The following is a 19,245-nucleotide window of genomic DNA, read 5'->3' as shown; positions in this document are numbered from 1 at the left end:
TGGTTTTTGGCGTCGTTTGAGCATGAGAGCCCTGTTCTCGTATTTTAGTCGTGTGTTACTGTTTTAATCGCAACGATGGAGATGAATAGGGCACGGGACTTCATGTTATAACATACTTTTTATTTGGCATCGGATCGAATACTGGGGTAAGATCTTTACATTTCCGATGAAAATCGGCCGAATAGACAAACATGATAAGGCATATTTTGACCTATTTTACCAATTTCGCGTTTTTACAACATATTTATTCAGTTTTCTCGTAATAAGACATATTCCTGCATAATTTCGTAATTGTCTTGCATATAATCGGTTATTTTATAATTTATTCTTCGTACCTTTAGAGCAACGGATAGTTTATATTATCGATGGCAGGATAAGGAAGAAATTAAACGCAGATGTCGTATTTTTTTACTAACTTGTACAGAACAATAATACTTCCGCTTTGTTTAGCGAGCTGCTAATTATGCTTTAGTTTCCACAAGAGTAATGGTAAATGAAACTTAGGATAATTGTTGTGAACCTCACTATATTTTCAGTATTTTTCCACTACATTCTTAGGTTAAAGGAATTCTGTCTTCATTTAATACCCCCCCCCCCCAATCATCTTCCCTGGAATATACTGACATCCTGTATAATGATAAATTTGAAAGTACTGTTGTGAATATTTTTGGCTTTACTGGGAATATTTCAGCATTTTTCTGACATACACTGCCTGACAAAAAAAGTTAAGCACCCAGAAGGAGTGGTTGGACGTGAATGAAACTACATATGCTGAAAGTCCATGTACCTTTATTGAACTGATTACAATATAGGATGCAAGAGTCAAGCCCGTTGGCAGTTACAGGTGGAATGGTGGCTCCAGGTCAGTAGGGTGTCGCACCCCCTCTGGCCGCAATGCATGCCCTTATGCGGTTCGGAATAGTGTAAACAGCCTTTGGATCCTCTCCTGAGGCACGTTCGTCCACAGGTGTTGCAGCTGTCCCTCCAGATCCCGCAGGTTGGCACTAGGACGGAGTCCCCGTCCAATGTCATCCCACACATGTTCAATGATGGAGAGGTCCGGGGATCGTGCTAGCCACGGGAGGACCTCAACATGCTCTAGGCAGTCCATAGACACATGAGCTGTGTGTGGGCGTGCATTATCTTGTTGCAACACTGTCCCAGGGTGCTGTGCCATAAGGGGTAGGACGTGTGGACGCAGAATGTCTGTGTCGTATCGCTGTGCCGTCAAAGTCTGCCGAAGCACTATTAGAGGTGACCTGAACGCATATCCAATGGCTCCCCACACCATGATGCGAGGGGTCACACCTGTGTGTCTCTCCACAATGTAGGCAGGATGTGCCCTCTGCCCTCGACGCCGCCACACCCGCACACGATGGTCATCGGAGGTCATGGAGAAGCGGGACTCATCACTGAACATGATGCGACGCCATTCGTCCTCTGTCCATGCCTCCCGAGCACGGCACCACACCAACCGCAGGTGTCGGTGTTGTGGTGTCAACGGCAACCGGCGCATGGGGCGGTAGGACCCGAATCCGGCGGATGCGAGTCGTCGAGACACTGTGCGGGAACTCACAGGATGTTGTAGAGTGTCCAGTACATGTTCTCGGATGACGGGTGCCGAAGTTGTGGGATCCCGCACTGCTTGGAGCGCCATACGACGGTCCTCCCTCAGGGTGGTGTTTCTTGGTCGAACTGAACCTCCACGACGTGCATGGGTGCCCTCATGTACCCATTGATTCCAACATCGGGCCACTGTGACATCTGAATGGCCCACATGCCTGGCAATTGCCCGATACGACCAACCCGCCTCATGCAGTCCCACAATGCGGCCTCTGTCAAATGCTGTCAATTGCCGGATCGGCTGTCTAACGCGTCTGCGAGGCATCGCCGGTGCTTCGTTTTCCTCTCTGAACTTCGTGCTGCACTGTCTGACTCACAGCAGGTGACTGGTCCCACCTTATCAGCAACAGGAGGTGACGTCACAAATGCCCTCTGGTGGGCGTTCTACACATTACAGATCCTTGTACATCTAATCATTTACTCATACATCAATGGTATGCAGGTATACCGAAATGGGGTAATCTTCGACCACTCCTTCTGGGTGCTTCACTTTTTTTGTCAGCCAGTGTATTTTTAATTTTTCATGACACATTTTCCCATTTTTATGACATAATTACATACATATTTTACAGTTTTATAGGGCATAAAGTCCCGGCCTTAGAGATGAGTGATGATGGTGCCTAATTTGGTGGCAAGTAACTTTGTCATTTGCATATTTGCAGGTTCGGATTTAGGGGGCCATAGCCTCGTTCCCCCACTGTGGAAAATAATACTTTGAAAGGGTTCACAGAGTGAAAAATATATTTGAAGTGGGGTAGAATATGAATAATTAACCATCTGATAAAACTTGACTTAAAAGTTATAACTGAAACAGGGTGACTACTCACCGGGAATTCTGCGTGAATTGTTGGCTCCGGGAATTATGCGTGAATTCTGCTTGAATTTTTTTTCCGTAGACGGGAAAGATTGCAACTTTTATTAATCCAAATCCTATTGAATTTATCCATATTGATAAATGCCCTGAGGCGAGATTTTCACAGTCGAGTTTTTATTTTTATCGAGGAAGGGAAATAATGTTGTGTGAAAAATTAAACAGAATTCTCTCGATCTGTTTACTTTGTTACTGACCTTTGTAGAGCAGTCTGACAGACGGAAGATTATTGCAAGATAAGATTCCTTGAAGATGATTAGGTAGAATTGAGTTTGAAATTCGTACACAATTAACAATTTTTCGCAGGTTAGAAGATATACCATAACATTTGTGTGACTTGTGTTTGTAGATGTATTTCGAGTCTGAGTATGTGAAATGGCAAATGTAAACTAAGGACCTCAAATTAAATGTTTTATATATACCGTTTAATTAAATTAAATTAGAATTTTTGGATACATTGGAATCACACATATCGCAATCATTCATATTGTTACAATATTTGTGTGTGCATATCAATGGCGCAAACACAGTGGGGCAGGGTGGCATCCCCCCCCCCCCCAAACCTTGAATGGAAATCAATTCTAAGGAGGGCAATGGGGCAAACATTGATAGCCAAGAGCACCTGCAGTGGGCACAGAGGGGCGATTATCCCCTTAGATTTCAAATCTTATGCAAATAAAAATACATTTCATAAAATTTTCTTGCTAGTTTCGCTCGCAATACCTGCTTTTCTTAGTCTCAAGTTCAGAGCGGTAGCTATAGGGAGCGGCTGGAGTCGGCCCTGGCCGCCGAACAATCTAAATGATAAAAGTTGTAAAAGAGAGAATGCCATGGCGCCTCGTGAAATTGTTTGTGCTCTATTCAATCAATATTGTTTTCAGTTTGCAAGAAAATGTATTAAAAAGTTTTCTTGTTTGCTTCACTCGCAATATGATTGTTTTCTGTAATGCATTGTAAATTACCAGAGGGAGAAATAAAGACTTATCTTAATGGATTTTGTCTTAAATGCATGAACAGTTGTTGGGAGAAAAGGAGCGTGCACATTTGAGAGACAATTTATATATTTTTTGCTGTTGGTTTGTTATGAGGTGGATGGATTGGTTATGTAATGAATATAAATAATAGACCTATATGCTGTGTCTGTATATATACAGAGCATTCCCTGACATTCGCTACGAAACTCGGCGCCAAGCGGCCCGGCATCAGGGCTTGTCTTTCCCGGTGAACGGGTCCGCGACAGTCGCTTATATTAAAACTCGTAAAAAAGTTTAGAGTAACAGGATCAGTTCTGAATAAAAGTGGAAAGAAAAATGGGGAAATAAAGTATACAAAGACAATCCGCACACCATCCGTGAGTTAAAAGAGAGTATTGTAGGAAAAATAAGGAGAATTACAGTAGACGAACTTGCACGTGTAAATGCCAATTTCCTTCGGAGATGCCAGGAATGTGTTGCAGCAGAGGAACATCATTTTAAACACCTTCTGTAGTCAAGGTTAGTACACAATATGAAAACTGTAATTTTAATAGCCGACTCTAGCGACTGTCGCTGACCCGTTCACCGGGAAAGACAAGCGCTGATGCCGGGCAGCTTGCCGCTGAGTCTCGTAGCGAACGTCAGGGAATTCTCTGTATATTATATATATATATATATATATATATATATATATATATATATATATGTGTGTGTGTGTGTGTGTGTGTGTATTAAAGAAACTTTGAATACGTACACAATTTAGTGTTGGCATGTATTTTCTTATTTTACATCACTCCATTTTGAATATGTGTAAAACATATGTTGTACATGAAAGTTATACATGTTATATGTACAAAAAGAATAATATTCGGAATGCATTTATCATGCATTTTCTGCCATTCAAAAATACAGTTTGTGTACCTGTTTTCTAATGTGAAATTGAACGTTTTTTTTTAAAAAAAAATGTTTAAAATAGTTTTTTCCAACACAAATGCTTTAACACCGACTTCTACCCTCTTTTTTGTGTAATTTACGAGGATGATAATGTCTTTGACACTATCACTACTACCACTACTACTAATAATAATAATAATCATAACGTTATTATTATTATTGGTACGTTTATCCTGGTTCTTGCCCACCCCCCAGACAAAAGTCCGTGGTTGCACCTCTGTTGCATGTGTGTGGGTGTTGAGAGGCGGTAATACGCAAGGTTGAAATAGAGAAAACATCTGCTTGTGGCGTTGAATTTTTTGAAAATTTGCCTTGAAAACCGGGAATTATACTTGAATTTTATCATGGTCCTAGAGTAGCCACCCTGTGAAATGTTATGTAAGGGGTGTGGAGGGCTTAGGATGTCAGTCCCGGACCTGACACCCCACCCCTTCGAATTCCTTAGAATACCAGTTGACTCCGTCACTTCTCAGACAAATTACCGTATGTGCCCTTTTTTGTACACATTTTTGAGGAAAATCTTTATCACTGAATTCATAATTAATTTACAGTATTTCAAATATAAAGTGATACGTAGATCTAATTTCAACAAATAACTTACCTAATCTAACAAGGAAAGAAAACATTTTAATATTTTTCGTCACATACCGCAAGGAAGCTAGAAAGAAATATGAACAGAGAAAACTTCCAGAAATGAAGGTAATCAAATACTTGAGTATCGGCGAATAAAACGCTCCCTGTTTTTCAGACCTATTTTTAAAGTGAAAAATTGCGTCTTATACGGTATATTTTAAGTGAACGGAACAAACCATATACCGTATAAAGCCAAAGGAAAAATTCCTGGCTAATACCGTGTTCTGGAAGAGCGTGAACATTGCTGAAGATAAAATGGAGTCTGTTCAGTGAGCGAAGATGGTTCTGAGGCAGCTTTACCCTTCTTGATTGAGAGAACCATGCACACTTCCTGCTGTTGGCTTTAATCCCATCCACCTATCTATTATTAGATGCTCGTGTACAGCGGAGGATGTATGCTAAGAGCCACGTTCTGAGTCCTTATCCTTTCAAATATTCTCATTTTTACCTTACGGTCCCCGGCGATGTAGCTTCGATCTCACTTTCCCAAGAACCGTAATGTGTTTTGGCTATTCGTGACTCGCAGCCCGTTCTTGCACAACACATAAGGAGATTTCACGATCACAAATGGGAAATTTGTTTTGGCCTTGGTGTCTCTTTGTAATCGTGGGAAGTTAGAAATTCGTGAACGACAGCAAAGTGGACTCTCTGCGTTGGAGCTGTGTTGGGGGAAGCATAAATGCGCCGAGCTCACTGGCGGAGTGGTTAGCACAGCGCTACAACGCTACGAATTCCCGGTTCGAATCCTGTCCCGGGTATGTGTGTTCTTTTTTAGTGTCCCTTCATTAATGTTCTCATATCCTCACTCATCATCTTCGCAAACAGAAAAGCGAAGTAAAATAAAGAAAAGCTATCAATCAACCATAAATGACAAATTTCGGCGAATTACACTGTTAGCGACGATATACGTGCATTTCATGTTATGTATTTTGGGAGACATTACCAGGGAAGGCATGTATATGTACGAAAAAAGTGTTAGCTATGTAAAAATATATTTCGTTATTTTAATCAAAATATGTAATTTAATGTGAACTTAGAATTGTGAAAATGACAATTTCATTAAGCAAGCGGCTTGCCTAGCTAAATAAAATGCATTAGGCTTACAGGGCATTAATTGTAATGGATACAAAATGTGCTTCATTTTCTGTTAGCAAAACAATGGATTTCCAAACTATTCATGTTTCTCCCCCTCCTGTGTGAGAGTGTGTGTGCTGCCTTGATAGATATCGTATTATAAATGTGACTTTCAGTCTTATATGCCTACACATTGAGAATGGCCTATTACGTGTTCTGGTGCCATCACCGCAGCTCTAACTTGTTTTCAGTTGTGAAAAGATATATAGAGCAGAAAACATTTGGTTTACGTCCTCCTTTGGACTAACATTTATCCCTAGTCAGACTTGATTCTATGCATTCGGACCTAATCAGACTGCCACCAAACAAGTTTGGCCAGACAGACCGGTGCATGTATTTTCCACTGGCGTGGAGAATCTAAGCCTCACGACAGGTTAACCTTGCAGCAACTTTTCGCATATATAGACCCAAACGTGCGCGCAGGAAATAGTTCCGCTTCGATACTGCGGATTTTCTCACTGCCTGTGATATGAACAGCTCGGCCGTTAAGGCGAGACTGGCATGGGGATGCTGAGTGACGTTTTAGAGTGGATTGATACATAAAACCTGATGCAAAGTTAACCTGTCGCGGGGCTTAGGTGACTGCACGATGTCTTCACCCCCTCCCCCCTCGTTTAAATCCAGGACGTTGTATGCTGCTGTGTAGTTCCCAAATTTAACTCTACCACAAGGCGTTCATTGAAGCCACGTGCGCTTGCAATGTTGACGTCACACGAAGAAGGAAGCACTATACCCGCAACCAAGATATGAGGCGTCTGGCCACAGGTGCGCTGTTGGCACATATGGAAGGAGCAAAGCGAGAGAAGGCCAAGAATTCGTGGTTCCCGCACACGATGTGGCAACGTTCGCCGCGTAGTGTTGCCTAGTCCAAGCGTCAACCCCCTCTCCGGAGCGCACATATTCAAAATTTAGGTGGAAATCGCAACCTCTGTCGCAACTATGAACGTGCTTAATGGCAGCAGCCAATACCATCACGTCTCTATATGACGCAGCGATCCGTCAGCTGATTAATCCAACTCGGGGATAATGTTCATAACACAGTGGGTTAGGATCCCATTCTGGTCACACCGTTAAGGTATTGTTAAAATAGCGACGGTTCATGCTGTTGGTAATTTTGTTTGTGTTATATTTTATGGTGGCCGCGGTGGCTCAGTCGGTAACGCGTCTGACTACCATGCTAAAGGTCCCTGGTTCGATCCCCGGCGCTCACCCAGCGTCGAATAACATGGGTACCTGGGGGAACTCCTGGGGGGTAAAGGCGGTCAGGGGCGTGATGCTGATCACATCACCCCCACTCACGACCGGATCAAGAAAGTGTGGGGCGTTACCCCGACACCCCCTATACGCCTTAATGGCGTGGTGCTAAGCACAGGGGAACACTTTACCTTTTATATTTTATGGTGTTAGTAATTGTCCCATACCGCAGATAAGAAGTAAAGGTTGTGAAACACACTTGTTGAGCCGGCGTGCATTATGTAACAGGACTACTATTGGCCGTTGCCGTCACAGTTCCCATTCCTACAGGGGTTTTGTAAATACGTACGTGCAAACAGCCTCAATGTGATGGCAACGGAAAATTCTTAGCATAAAATGTTAATTGAACATTATCCATTGTCTACTGCTTTTAACTATTCTTATTCTAATACTGCGTTTCGAGAGAGCACTTCTGCTGTAGTCTTCAGGCGAACTAATTTCTTTTGGCCGATGGTGGGTATCGAACCTACGACAGACATGCTATTAACTGTATATCTGGTACTCTAACCAACTTCTCCTCGGAAGTCTGTACTATTTTTTACTGCTATTTCTTCTTCAATTCTGCGCTGGGTTGACAATGTTATGGGGCCATTGCTACGAAGGCTGCTTCTCTGATTTTCCTCAGTTTCCAATTTGGTTCTTTGTGTAGTATATGTTGGTTCACTAAATTCTATGTTATTTATTCCATGCATACTCGGCTGTTTTCGACCTATTTTACCTTTGGGTGTGCTGCTTTTGTTCATCTATCAGGTGCATGAATCATTGTCACCAACATTCAAAGAATTATAACAAATTCTGCTGGCCCCGTAATTGCATAACCTCTGGTATAGGTATATTCAGTAAGTTCTGAGAATCGCCGGGTTCAAAGAGGTGAGGCGTGATAGCAAGCAATTGGTGATATGAGTAGACACGTCGAGTTCGTGTGGGCCGTGAACCGTTGTGCGGATCACATCTCCAGCTCTATCTCTCTCTCTTCGTCTTCGTGGCAAAAGTTTTAGATACAGTACTGAATTACCATTTTTATACCGAAACAGTAACAGCAGGAAAACAACAACAAAACATTAAGAGTACAACATGGCACAGAAAAAAATTGAAGTCGCACGTGCATTGTTGTTATTTTCAGAAACTCTGCTCTGGCAAGAATATGTCAACATTTGGAGGCAGATTATTATATAAGCCAGGGAGCCTATAGAAAAAGATACCGCTTTTATGGCGAGGAAAAGGTTGAGGACAGAATCAATCCGGGGGACATTAGTTTTTGAAGAATATGGGATATAAGGTATTTGAAAAATGTGCTAATGAATGATTGGTTTTGGATTTTAATGGATCGCATTGCTTTGAATAAGACCTTTGCATAGAAGACCCATGAGAAGATTGGTAGTCATACTTAGGCCGTGTCCGAAAGGTGCAAGATCGTACTTGAAGCGAGCATGCTCCGAGTATGGTCTTGGAGTGCGGTCTTCCAAGTCGTGGACCGGAAGTACACGTCTTTCGAATTGCACTTCGACTGCAGCGCCAAATACGATCAGTACATGAAACTGAGTACACGTTGTTTTCCTCGCGTTTTAAACACTTATTTTTCACCATAGAAATCGCATAGAATTTTCAAATGTTCGTACACATACATTTCCACACATTAGAAGAACTATAACCAACAACTTGCCCATAACGTATATCTACCTATCTCGCTGGCTTTCTACCTCCGTGACTTTAAACAAATGAACAACGAGTGCGGAATCCACGTGATCTAGTCACCAACCATCTGCACTGCGAGCTGTGCACTTGCGTACTTCTGTTCTTGGCGCTTTCGAACTGTACTATGTGACGTCACTTCCTCCAAGACCATACTTCAAGTCTGTACTTTGTACCTTTCGGACAGAGCCTCAGTCTAAGTATTTATTCATACAGCAGTAAGTGAAAATAAAGTTAATAGAATTTTATGGAATAGTGCGCGCAGGCAAGACATTATCTTGGATGATAGTTTCGGTCTTTCCATGCTTGGTTAGCTAATCACGCCAGAATTACCCAGCGTCACGTTTGCTTTAACCTTAGCTATTTAGCTTGGCAGTACTTCGTCACGAGGACGGTAGGGGCGCTCTCGTCGCAAGAAAATAGGTCACTTATCGTGGGGAAATCGTGTTCCTTGGCCGCAGTCCCGCACGGAAACAGAAACATTCTCTTAAAAGTGAATAGTTTCCTGGTCGAGATCCTTGCTTCTCGCTAACTTAATTTTCTCCCCATTCCAGTAATTGGCTGCTTGGTTCAATCGGATGCCGCGTATGCATGGAGAGCAGCATCGGCCATTTTATGTGTGGGCGAAAATCAGTTTAAGGAAGAAATGAATGTCAAATGTCATGTGGGCAAGCTCACTTTGACTGATATCAAAACAAGGAAAAATCGCCAGGTACAGTCACAGGCAATAAAAATGGGACAACTAGATCCTGAAATGCCTAGAATTTTCCGTTGAAAATTTGCTATTAAAATCTACTTATCGCCTTAGAGGTAGGCAACACACAACGCCTGTCAGGGAAGCGAGGATCAAAGTGTCCCATTTTTATTGCCGGCGAACTGTACAGCGAACGGCAAAAGAAATAGTAGGCAAATTGTCCACCGCCATTTTCATTCAGTCTGTTTTCCACAGTGAGATGATCATGAATGGAGGTAAAAATGTCAATAAGCAGAGGACATCTGCTTTGTATCAACAGAAATTCATTCCTTAAAACAACACAGGATGTGGGATAAAGAATAATAAAAATAGTTATGGACAATTTGTCTACTATTGTCGGCCCCCGTGGCGGAGTGGTTAGCACATCGCGCTAGGACTCCCGGGTTCGAATCCTGGCCTGGGCATGGATGTTTGTGAGTGTCCATTCATCAATTTCATCATATCATCACTCATCCCCATCTTCGCAAATAAAAGCAAATCAATCAAACAAATAAATTTGCCGTTGACTGTACATTACACTTAAATCCAGAGAAAATGCAGAGACTTTCACAGAAATTCCCAGTGCAATGTTGTCAGTGAAGTGGAACTGTGGAAATATTAAATGTAAAACAAAACTCCACTTCAGCAATTTTTAAACAGAAAAAAGGGGGGGCTAGTTGTTGCCCATCCTCCACCCGCACACATTCAGGGGTGTACGCTTGTTGTCCTGGTGCCTTAAGTTTAGAGCAGGACGTCTGTTCCGCGAAAGTTGTATGGTTCTCCCGTTTATTTTTATCAACTTTTTTATTTATTAACTATTAATGTGGTTACAATATGTTTGTTACAACACTTTTATTTTGTAATTAATTACAAAGTCCGTTCTAGTAACCAGTACAAGCTTGGTTTACATAAGGCGTGAAAATTATTTGTGTAAACTAAGTAATGAGGTGTTTTTTTGTTGTTTTTTTATGGGCGATTGTTAACCAATAAATGCGCACCCAGTGCCGGAAACCAACCTTTTTGCTGCACCTCGGTCCAGGTCCGCAGCCAGGCAGGGGCCAGAGCCCCCCCCCCCCTTGGCATTGCCATCAGCCCCCTTGTACAATTTCTTTGCAGTGAAGAGTGAAAATGTAGACAGCAGATATTCTTTGCTCATAAACTTTGGTGAAGGATAAATTCACAGAGCATGAACAGCAGCGGCAAATATTTAGAAGATTCACTTCTGTAGACTTTAGATAGTTCCTTCATAGGGGAATTTCTTTATCTGTACCTTCGCTGCCTCTGTTGCGACCTCTCAAAGGTTAACAGCTCCCAAGTTTTGGGACTGAAGGGGTGTTGCATTGCTTCAGCCGAAGGTGGAATGTACTGTAGGTACTATGATTGAATATTGTCCATTTTTTCTTACATGATATAAATACGTATCTGTATTATCTAAAGTTGTATGGAGTGTGTAGTAAGGGACGATTTCCGTAGCATTCAATTAACACTTCAAGTGATATTTTAAAATATATAGAAAAAATGTAGTATTTGTATATTTCTAAAATGTATGTAACTTAATGACCGTCCCCCCCCCCAACACACACAATTTGCATTCATTTAATAATGTTAAACTTTGGAAAAATTCACTTGGTTTACAAAGCCTCCCCTGATAACCCTTGAGCCCCCCCTGGAGATCAATTCTAGCTACGGGCCTGCCTCGTTCCCTCAAGATGTGGATCATGCTGGTCCTCTTATGGCCGACACCAGGGAAGCAGTTTTTTTTTGTTTTTTAAATTTCCTCACTTTTCGAGAAAACACTATGATATTCCAAAATGTGGAAGGAAAAAAATGCTTAGAAATTCCTGTAGAGCACCACGCGAATCTTCATGTGATTCGCTTTCGCTGTGTTCTACATCAATGTTTGTCAACCTTCGTGAGACCGCGGCCCATTAAATAATTTTTATACAAGCTGATGCCCCAATCCCAACAGTTTTACTATTAAATACTTAATGGGTACCCTTTTGAAATATTAAAAATTATGAAATAGTAAAGAATAATCGTATTTTCTCTCGGGTTGGGGAAGCGAAGGACGTTATAGCTTGACGAAGCCTGTATCGCGGCTGTTGAGAGAAACACTGGTCTAGATATGCGCTACGTAAGTCTGTTAAACTATTGCGAATATCTAGATAAGAGCTAGACAAGAACGGCTTTGCTGGAGACAGCCAAGGGTCCAGCCGAGCCTTAAGCTTCGAAGATTCTCCAGATCTCCAGGTTGTTAACCCGAGAGAACCTCTTGGTCTGTATTTTATATCAGCATTCATCTCCATACATCGCTAGTAGACCGTAATAAATTTCAAAATCCCAATCCCGGAGCACTGGGCGAGTCCCCAGAAGAGAAGTTAAGTCGATTGTAAAGATAAGGAAGTGCTGAACCATTGACATAGTAGGGCTTGAGCCACCCGTACAGTAGAAACCGAACTGGCTTAGGATGCCCGAGGCTGTCTTGCGTCTCGAATCCAGACAGGCTTTTGCCTTTTGTGTCGGCCGCCATCCTCCTGAATTCAACCTGATTAGTTACTTGTGTGACGTAGGAGCAGCGGTGACCGTATGCGGCAGGTGTGATCCCCTGCTGGTGAGTCATCTTTAATCCACATTCCAGTAGTGATCGCTGCCTCCTCAGGTTGTGGCATCAACTACGACTAGCTTGAAGATGTGGAATAATCCGTCCACTGTGCTTGCCGAAATTGATGCCGAATGGAAAAAGATGAATATATTTATCCACTTTTTCATTCTTGCAGGCAAACGAGATTCTGGCGCCTCGAGTCATGTGTTGTCTTGTCCGTCTGTGCGCCGAGTGCCACTTGCCAGCCTCGGGTTTCATCAATGGGATAGTCACTTACAGGCGTGCACACTGGTTAGACTACGACACTAGGGGTCCCAGGTTCGATCACGGCCTGGATGTTCTTTGTGAGTGACCCTTCATCAATTTTATCATATCGTCACTCATCCTCATCTTCGCGATTAGCGAAAAGGAGCAGTAAAGCGAAGTGAAATAAACCAGATCTGGCGTGTAAGGAGTCGCCCTCTGGTAAGTCACCCAAAAGTGAACCTTAGTACACCCCGGTAATTGCTTTTTGCAGGCCAACGGGGCTCTGCCGTCTGGACGTACGACCAGTATAATCCTCTTGTGTTACGGTAAGGGCCTGAACCCCGTATAATGTGACGGATGGAAAATAATCCCAAGTGTTGACGCACCCAAAAATTTTATTTTAATCAATCGATCAACTTAACAGGCGTGCTAATTTGTTCTCGATGCTCAGTAATTCAACTCCATACTATGAATTTTAATCAAAATACTGTAAAACCTCGTTAATCCGAACTAATTGGAAGATAAGTTGACCGGTTTAACGAAAGTCCGGATTAACTTAAATAACCTAAAAGAACAGTAGAAAGTGCATTAAAACTCCGTTTATAGCAACAAAACACGTTTATTATGGTGTATTTAAAGGCATAGGCTATGCACTATGCAGTACAGTACAAAGTCTGCGGGAAACATAATTTCATCAGTGGTTGACTGGCTTTTCTTTGGGAAGTTCTCTTGTTGACTTCTAGCCACATTTAAAACCTTGCATTCTGCCTTTTTCCCCCCTTTTGCCTGTCCGGATTAACGAGGTTTTACTGTATTTTATTTTGCAAATAGCTTCTTTGCACTCCTTGTAGTCTATAAATAATTAATATTGGTGTCTTGGAAGTATTTTTAGTGAATTTCAAGTGGGGATAAATATAGCATTGCATTCTACCTCATTGTGGAACCGGGATCTTGTTGATCTGTAGAACACGAATATATACTACTGCTTGGCTGCATTAGCTGAGACCATGGACGGAAGTGCGCATGCGTCAACTGGACGTGTTCATTGGCAAAATAGGGGTGACGGCACTTTGGTCAGGGAGCGGGTTCCGTGAAAATGGTCCACTGTGGAAACAACAATGAAGTTTTAAACGTAGTAGCCACCGCCAAAACACGCAGAGTTCTTTACGAATTATGTAAGGGTACAGAATGAAAAAAAAATAGCCATCCATATACTACGTATATAAGCAAATAGAATATATCAGGAAAATATTCATCACGACACGGTAGTAGATACACTTGTTTGTAAGCCAGTACTTTTTTTTTTTTGATCATTCAATTAAATTGATCTCTTTAGTAAATATTATAATAAGCACAAATGTGCAAATTAACAGTAATCAGGATAGTATTCACTAATAATAGTATTATTATTATACATAGTACTATAAATATAATAAAGAAAATTAGTAACTGAATGATTTGTGCATTGTGTATTATATCGAGGGCGTTTTGTAGAATGTGCAACAGGGACTAAAACGACACAGTTTTCTTTGTTCTACTTCGAAACGGTTTGTTACGAATTGTTATAGACATCACAAACACAACTCAGTAAGCAGTAATAAACACAACAAGCGAACCCATGCTAACAAAATGCCACAGGGTGGTTTGGTGGGAGTTCTACATGCTTCCCCTCTCGCGTTTGGAATCGTACTTTCCAGCTAGTTTCGTTTCCCTTGGCCGGACTGTAGTTGTCCTGAGTAGCTAAATGGTTAGCGCTCTCGCCTTTGGTGCGAGCGGTCTCCGGTTCGATTGTCATTGGGAAGCCCCAAAATTTCGGCCTTGGCCCAGCGTCGTGAAGACAATTGGGAGCTACCTGTAAAGAAGTAGTAGCGGGCTCCGGTCTCAAAAGCCAGAAAACAGCGGCGATGGCATTCGATATGCTGACCACCCGTCACCCAATGGAAACGTCGCTCTGGTAGGCCTTGGCCGTAAGAGGGCTGTTGTGTCATGGGGCTTCAGTTTTATAAAGTCTTTTACAAAACTGTGACTTGGAGGAATTTTACGGCGTCAGTTGAAGAGTTTCAACGTATTTTGTTCTGTAACAGCTAGATACATTATAGGAATAATCTGGTATTGCTGTGAAGGCAATCCGTCAACGCGTTTCGCGATGGTGGATGAACATATCATTTCCCCCGTGTATAACAGGCTCTCCAAATTCTCTTATTTGATAGTAGGTGGGGATCCGAGACGGCCTTGTAAAAATCGACACGAGAACGAGACAGGATTCTGTAAAATCGAAACCTAGTATTCGAGACTGGTGTAACACTTGAAAAATATTACCTAAACCAAATTTACTTTACCATGGGACTCCTTCATACACACGAAGTGAAAATATACCTGAATATTTTTAAAACGTCATATGTTTTGTTTATAGTCAGTCCATTAGTGGCAATTGTAAGTCTGTCATGCTTGGTTGCATACATGTTCAAAATAATGCTAATTGTTTCTAGCGTACAAACGTGATGCAAAGCAGAATAAAACATTATTTTAAAAAGCCTTAATGAACTGTATACCATGTGTAACATTGCTCAGTGACAGGCTGTATATGTTAATTATACACACACAAATGAAGGGCCAGGGGGAAAAACGATGAATGTTCATTCGAGACGATTTGCCAGGAAATGAAAAACAAGATTTTTCTATTCATAAATACGTCAATATATGCCAAAATAATAATGCGTTTTTCAGGCACTTCTCACCTTTTCCCAACCAAGGCCGTTCTCATTCTTATAGTACAGCTTCTGAGCTATCAGATGGCGCTGCGATCTCAAAATGGGCGAAAAATCTACATTCATCGTTTTTCCCCCCTGGGTCTTCAAATGCATACATACATGTACACACATTTCGAGACGTGACTTTTCTCTGTACCATCCTTTTTCGATATGTATGTTTGAACGCATGCAAATTCAATAACGGGAAACTTGATTACGTTATGCGATATGTAACTCTCGAGTTCGTATCTGATTTCTACATTATACACTGCCTGTCGAGCTTATTCAAGTGTTTCAAAATAAACCCCCCTCCCTTTTTACTCCTCGCCACACCCACGTTTCCAACTCTGATATTATTAGCGTATGCATAGTTGACATGTATAGAACCAGTTATGACATGTGGAACTATTTTTTGTCCCTTTTGACTCCTCGTGCGACAAGAAACCCGATATTTGTATTGCGATTGTCAATGCTGTGATGTGCATAGCTGCTAATGAGTTCTAACAATCGAATTTGCTTTTCAGGAACAGGCACACGATGCGAAACAACAGGCAGCCTCACCAGAAGATACGGAGGATCTATCCCCTCTGCCAGCCCAGCAGCAGCCTGTCAGGCGACGGGGCGGCATTTCAGCAGAGCCAGTCACGGAGGAGGATGCCACAAGCTATGTCAAAAAGGTCAGTAGTTTTCATTGTGTGGTAAGGGTTCACAAAGAATTTTCTATATCAGTGATGTATGTATGTCTTGGAGAGGAGGGGTCTAAAGTTAAGCAGGGTGCGAAATCCTGGGGGGGACAGGGGAGATCCCCCTCCCAACAATATTTTGCTCAAAAATTCTCTCCACCAAAAAATCTTAGACTGGTATAGTGGCAGAATTTCATCTTTAAAGTTGAAATTCAGTACCGCACTTGACTAACAAGAATGTTTTTTAGTCCCAGGTGTCTAGGAGTAACAGTGTCCGAGACAATTCAATTTTCAAATTATTTATCTTTCATTGTTTATTGATTGATAATGTCGTATTGATTTACTGGTAAATAATTTTACTATAGAACGTAATTTTAGCAACTAAAATTATCATGGCGTAAGGTATGCAAATGTTAACATGTATTGTTTCTCGTATATTAGTGTTTTATATAATGAGACCAACAGTCAGACCCTGAATTTACAACATCGTGAGCCACCTCCTTATACCTAGGTAGAACTAAAATTAAAACTTGTAGGCCAAGTAATGCCCCATGGTCAGGGACCTTGGTTTTTTCGTGCTATTTTTTTTCTTGCAAAATTGGTGTTTTTTTGTTTTTTTTAATTTTTTTCGCCCAATAAATTCCGATGTTATGGCTTCCATGTTGTCGTATGCGCGCATTCGATTTCCGCCAAAACACTCTCGGTAACGTAGAAACTTTCGATAGAAGATGAAAAATCGTGGGAAACATTCATTTGCACCTGGTTTCATGTAGCTGTCGGAATTATTCCATGGATAACACGCCATAGTTTTATTGGGTGGATAAAATTTCGGCGCTGCACACCTAAAAAGGTGGTTCATTTTACTTCGAATTCACAGTATTTTTAGTTTTTTAGCGCAAAATGTGTTGAAATTCGCGAAAAAGCTCAAAATACAAAACATGTCACTTTACATACATAAATACTTAAGAGTGGGCTGGAGGTTGGCATGAAAGTAGTTTCCTGGCCCGATGCGATACAGAGACACCTAGCGACATATCAGAGGACTAGGAATTCTTTTCGGCTGTCCTAAGCCTGAGGCCAGAGAACCTTCCTTCCTTCACCACCCCCTCCCCTCCGCGTGACTCCCGCAGTGAGGTTTCCAGGAAAAGGACACCCACCTGTTTCTTTTAATTCTGGTTTCGGAGGCTAAAATTTCTCCACTGGCAAAGCAATTCGCATTTCTCTGCTTGCTGGCTGACTCTTGCATGGAGCGAGACGAGTGGCAGGCTCCAGAGACAGAACCTTCATCACTGAAGTTTTGATTGAATAAATTTGGTTGATTACAGTGGCTACTATAATTATGTTGAATTTTCTTGTTGAGGTTGGAATTTTATCAATTGAGAGTAAAGAAGGCGGTAGAGAATATCAGTTGAAAGAAAGTATTTTTCTTTGAAGGGGGTGTTTTTTTATACAAAATCAATATAATAATAATAATAATAAGGCAAGAATTAGTAACAATTATTATTTCAACTATTAACGAATCGAGTCCCTATTAGAGATGGGCAAGAGCGAAACTACCTGGAATTTAAAAAGGGGAAACGTGAACATGCGTAATAACATATGGAAAAACTGAAAAGGAGAAAGACGGACAAAACAATGTAACAAAATGTACAGTAGTAACAAAGATGTCAGGAAACAATAGTATAATATTGAACATACACTTTGATGAAGTAGTTTTCTTTGTTATGATCTGAATTAAGTCCCTTTGCACAGTTCTCATTGTTGGAGTTCACAGCAGCTTTAATCGGCCAAGATTGATTGATTTTGTTTATTTTACTTCGCCTTTCTGCCACTCTTGGCTAATGATGATATGATGTAATCGATGAAGAGACGCTCACGAAGGACACGTATGCCCAGACCGGATTCGAACCCGGGACCACTGGCGTCGTAGCGAAATGAGATAAATACTCCGCCACGGGGCCGGCTAATCGGCCAAGGGTGGGGACAAACTCTCAGTGATGATGGGAATCCCCTGTGGAAACATATGACCAGTTCCTGCATCACATTAGTTGCTCTCTCCTATTGTGATTTTTCCCAATGTTAATTGATTGCTTGCCAAGTGAAATTTCAGTCCAACTAATTATAGTATGATCTTCAAGATCAGCACTATACGTGTTACAAAGTACTCTTAAAAAAATCCCAGTGAATTGGTCAAAATAAAGTGACAGAATTTCGAGGAGAGGCCGAGCCTCTGTGGACCCACACTTGGTTACGCCAATATACGTAAGTAAACCCGTGGTGCTACAGCCCCTGAGGGCCAGAGCCCACCTACCGACTGTAGGCCTCACTTCCAGTCCAACCAGTTATGTGCGGTCAGCACGACGAACCCCTAATCTTTGTTGTACGTTTCCGTGACTCATTCATAGCTTCCCAATCTCCTCACGATGGTGGGTGGCAACCGGCCCTATACACAGGCCGAAATCTCAGGAGAAAAGTTGATACGTTTCCCCTAAGAGACTCGAACCTGCGCGCGTCCCGTAGACGGAGCTCAAACCATGATGCATCGGACCATACAGTCACGATGCAGAACAGCAGGGCCGTAGCCAGAATTTTATTTCGGGGGGAAGGCTCATCCCTTATCAGCAGCTGCCATCTAAGGGCGAAAAAGTGGGGAATAGAACCCCTGAAAATGAATTTCTCAGTATATTACAAGCTTCTTTCAAGATTTCTCCACTGGCAAAATATTCACTGCAAGGGAAGTGGCAACGGCAAACAGTCAGGACCTTCACAAATGAGATTTGGATTGAATAAATGTTGTTGATTACAGTGGCTGCTATAATTATGTGGAATTTCTCTTTGTGCGGTTGAGATTATAAATTGATAGTAAAGAAGGAGGTAGAGATTATCAGTTGAAAGTAACGACGAATCAAGTAAGAATAACTAATTGAAAGTACGCTGTGTAAATGTATAGCATACCAGTGGCAGTGATAACAAGGCAGAGGCATACTAGTCGCCATTTTCTTTTTTCTTTTGTAGGGGGTTTCGTGTTGATACAAAATTTGTATCTAATAGTAATAAGTACAAAAAATAGTAACAGTTATTATTTTAACTACTACG

The 19,245-nt window shown here is 41.7% G+C and overlaps 1 protein-coding gene across 5 annotated transcripts in view; it reads left to right on the top strand.

Moving 5' to 3' along the window:
• The window catches only part of Pka-R1 (protein kinase, cAMP-dependent, regulatory subunit type 1), a 198,699-nt gene that overhangs the window by 136,579 nt on the left and 42,875 nt on the right, over positions 1-19,245 (top strand). For all 5 annotated transcript variants that reach the window (XM_083136631.1, XM_083136635.1, XM_083136632.1 and 2 more), the window contains exon 2: positions 15,991-16,143. In XM_083136631.1, coding sequence (XP_082992757.1) covers positions 15,991-16,143 — 153 coding nt within the window. The remainder of the gene's footprint in view (positions 1-15,990; positions 16,144-19,245) is intronic.

This window comes from Lepisma saccharinum, chromosome 15, assembly GCF_977018435.1.
Source record: "Lepisma saccharinum chromosome 15, izLepSacc3.1, whole genome shotgun sequence".
Taxonomy (NCBI): Eukaryota; Metazoa; Arthropoda; class Insecta; order Zygentoma; family Lepismatidae; genus Lepisma; species Lepisma saccharinum.
This window is presented reverse-complemented; position numbering and strand designations above follow the sequence as displayed.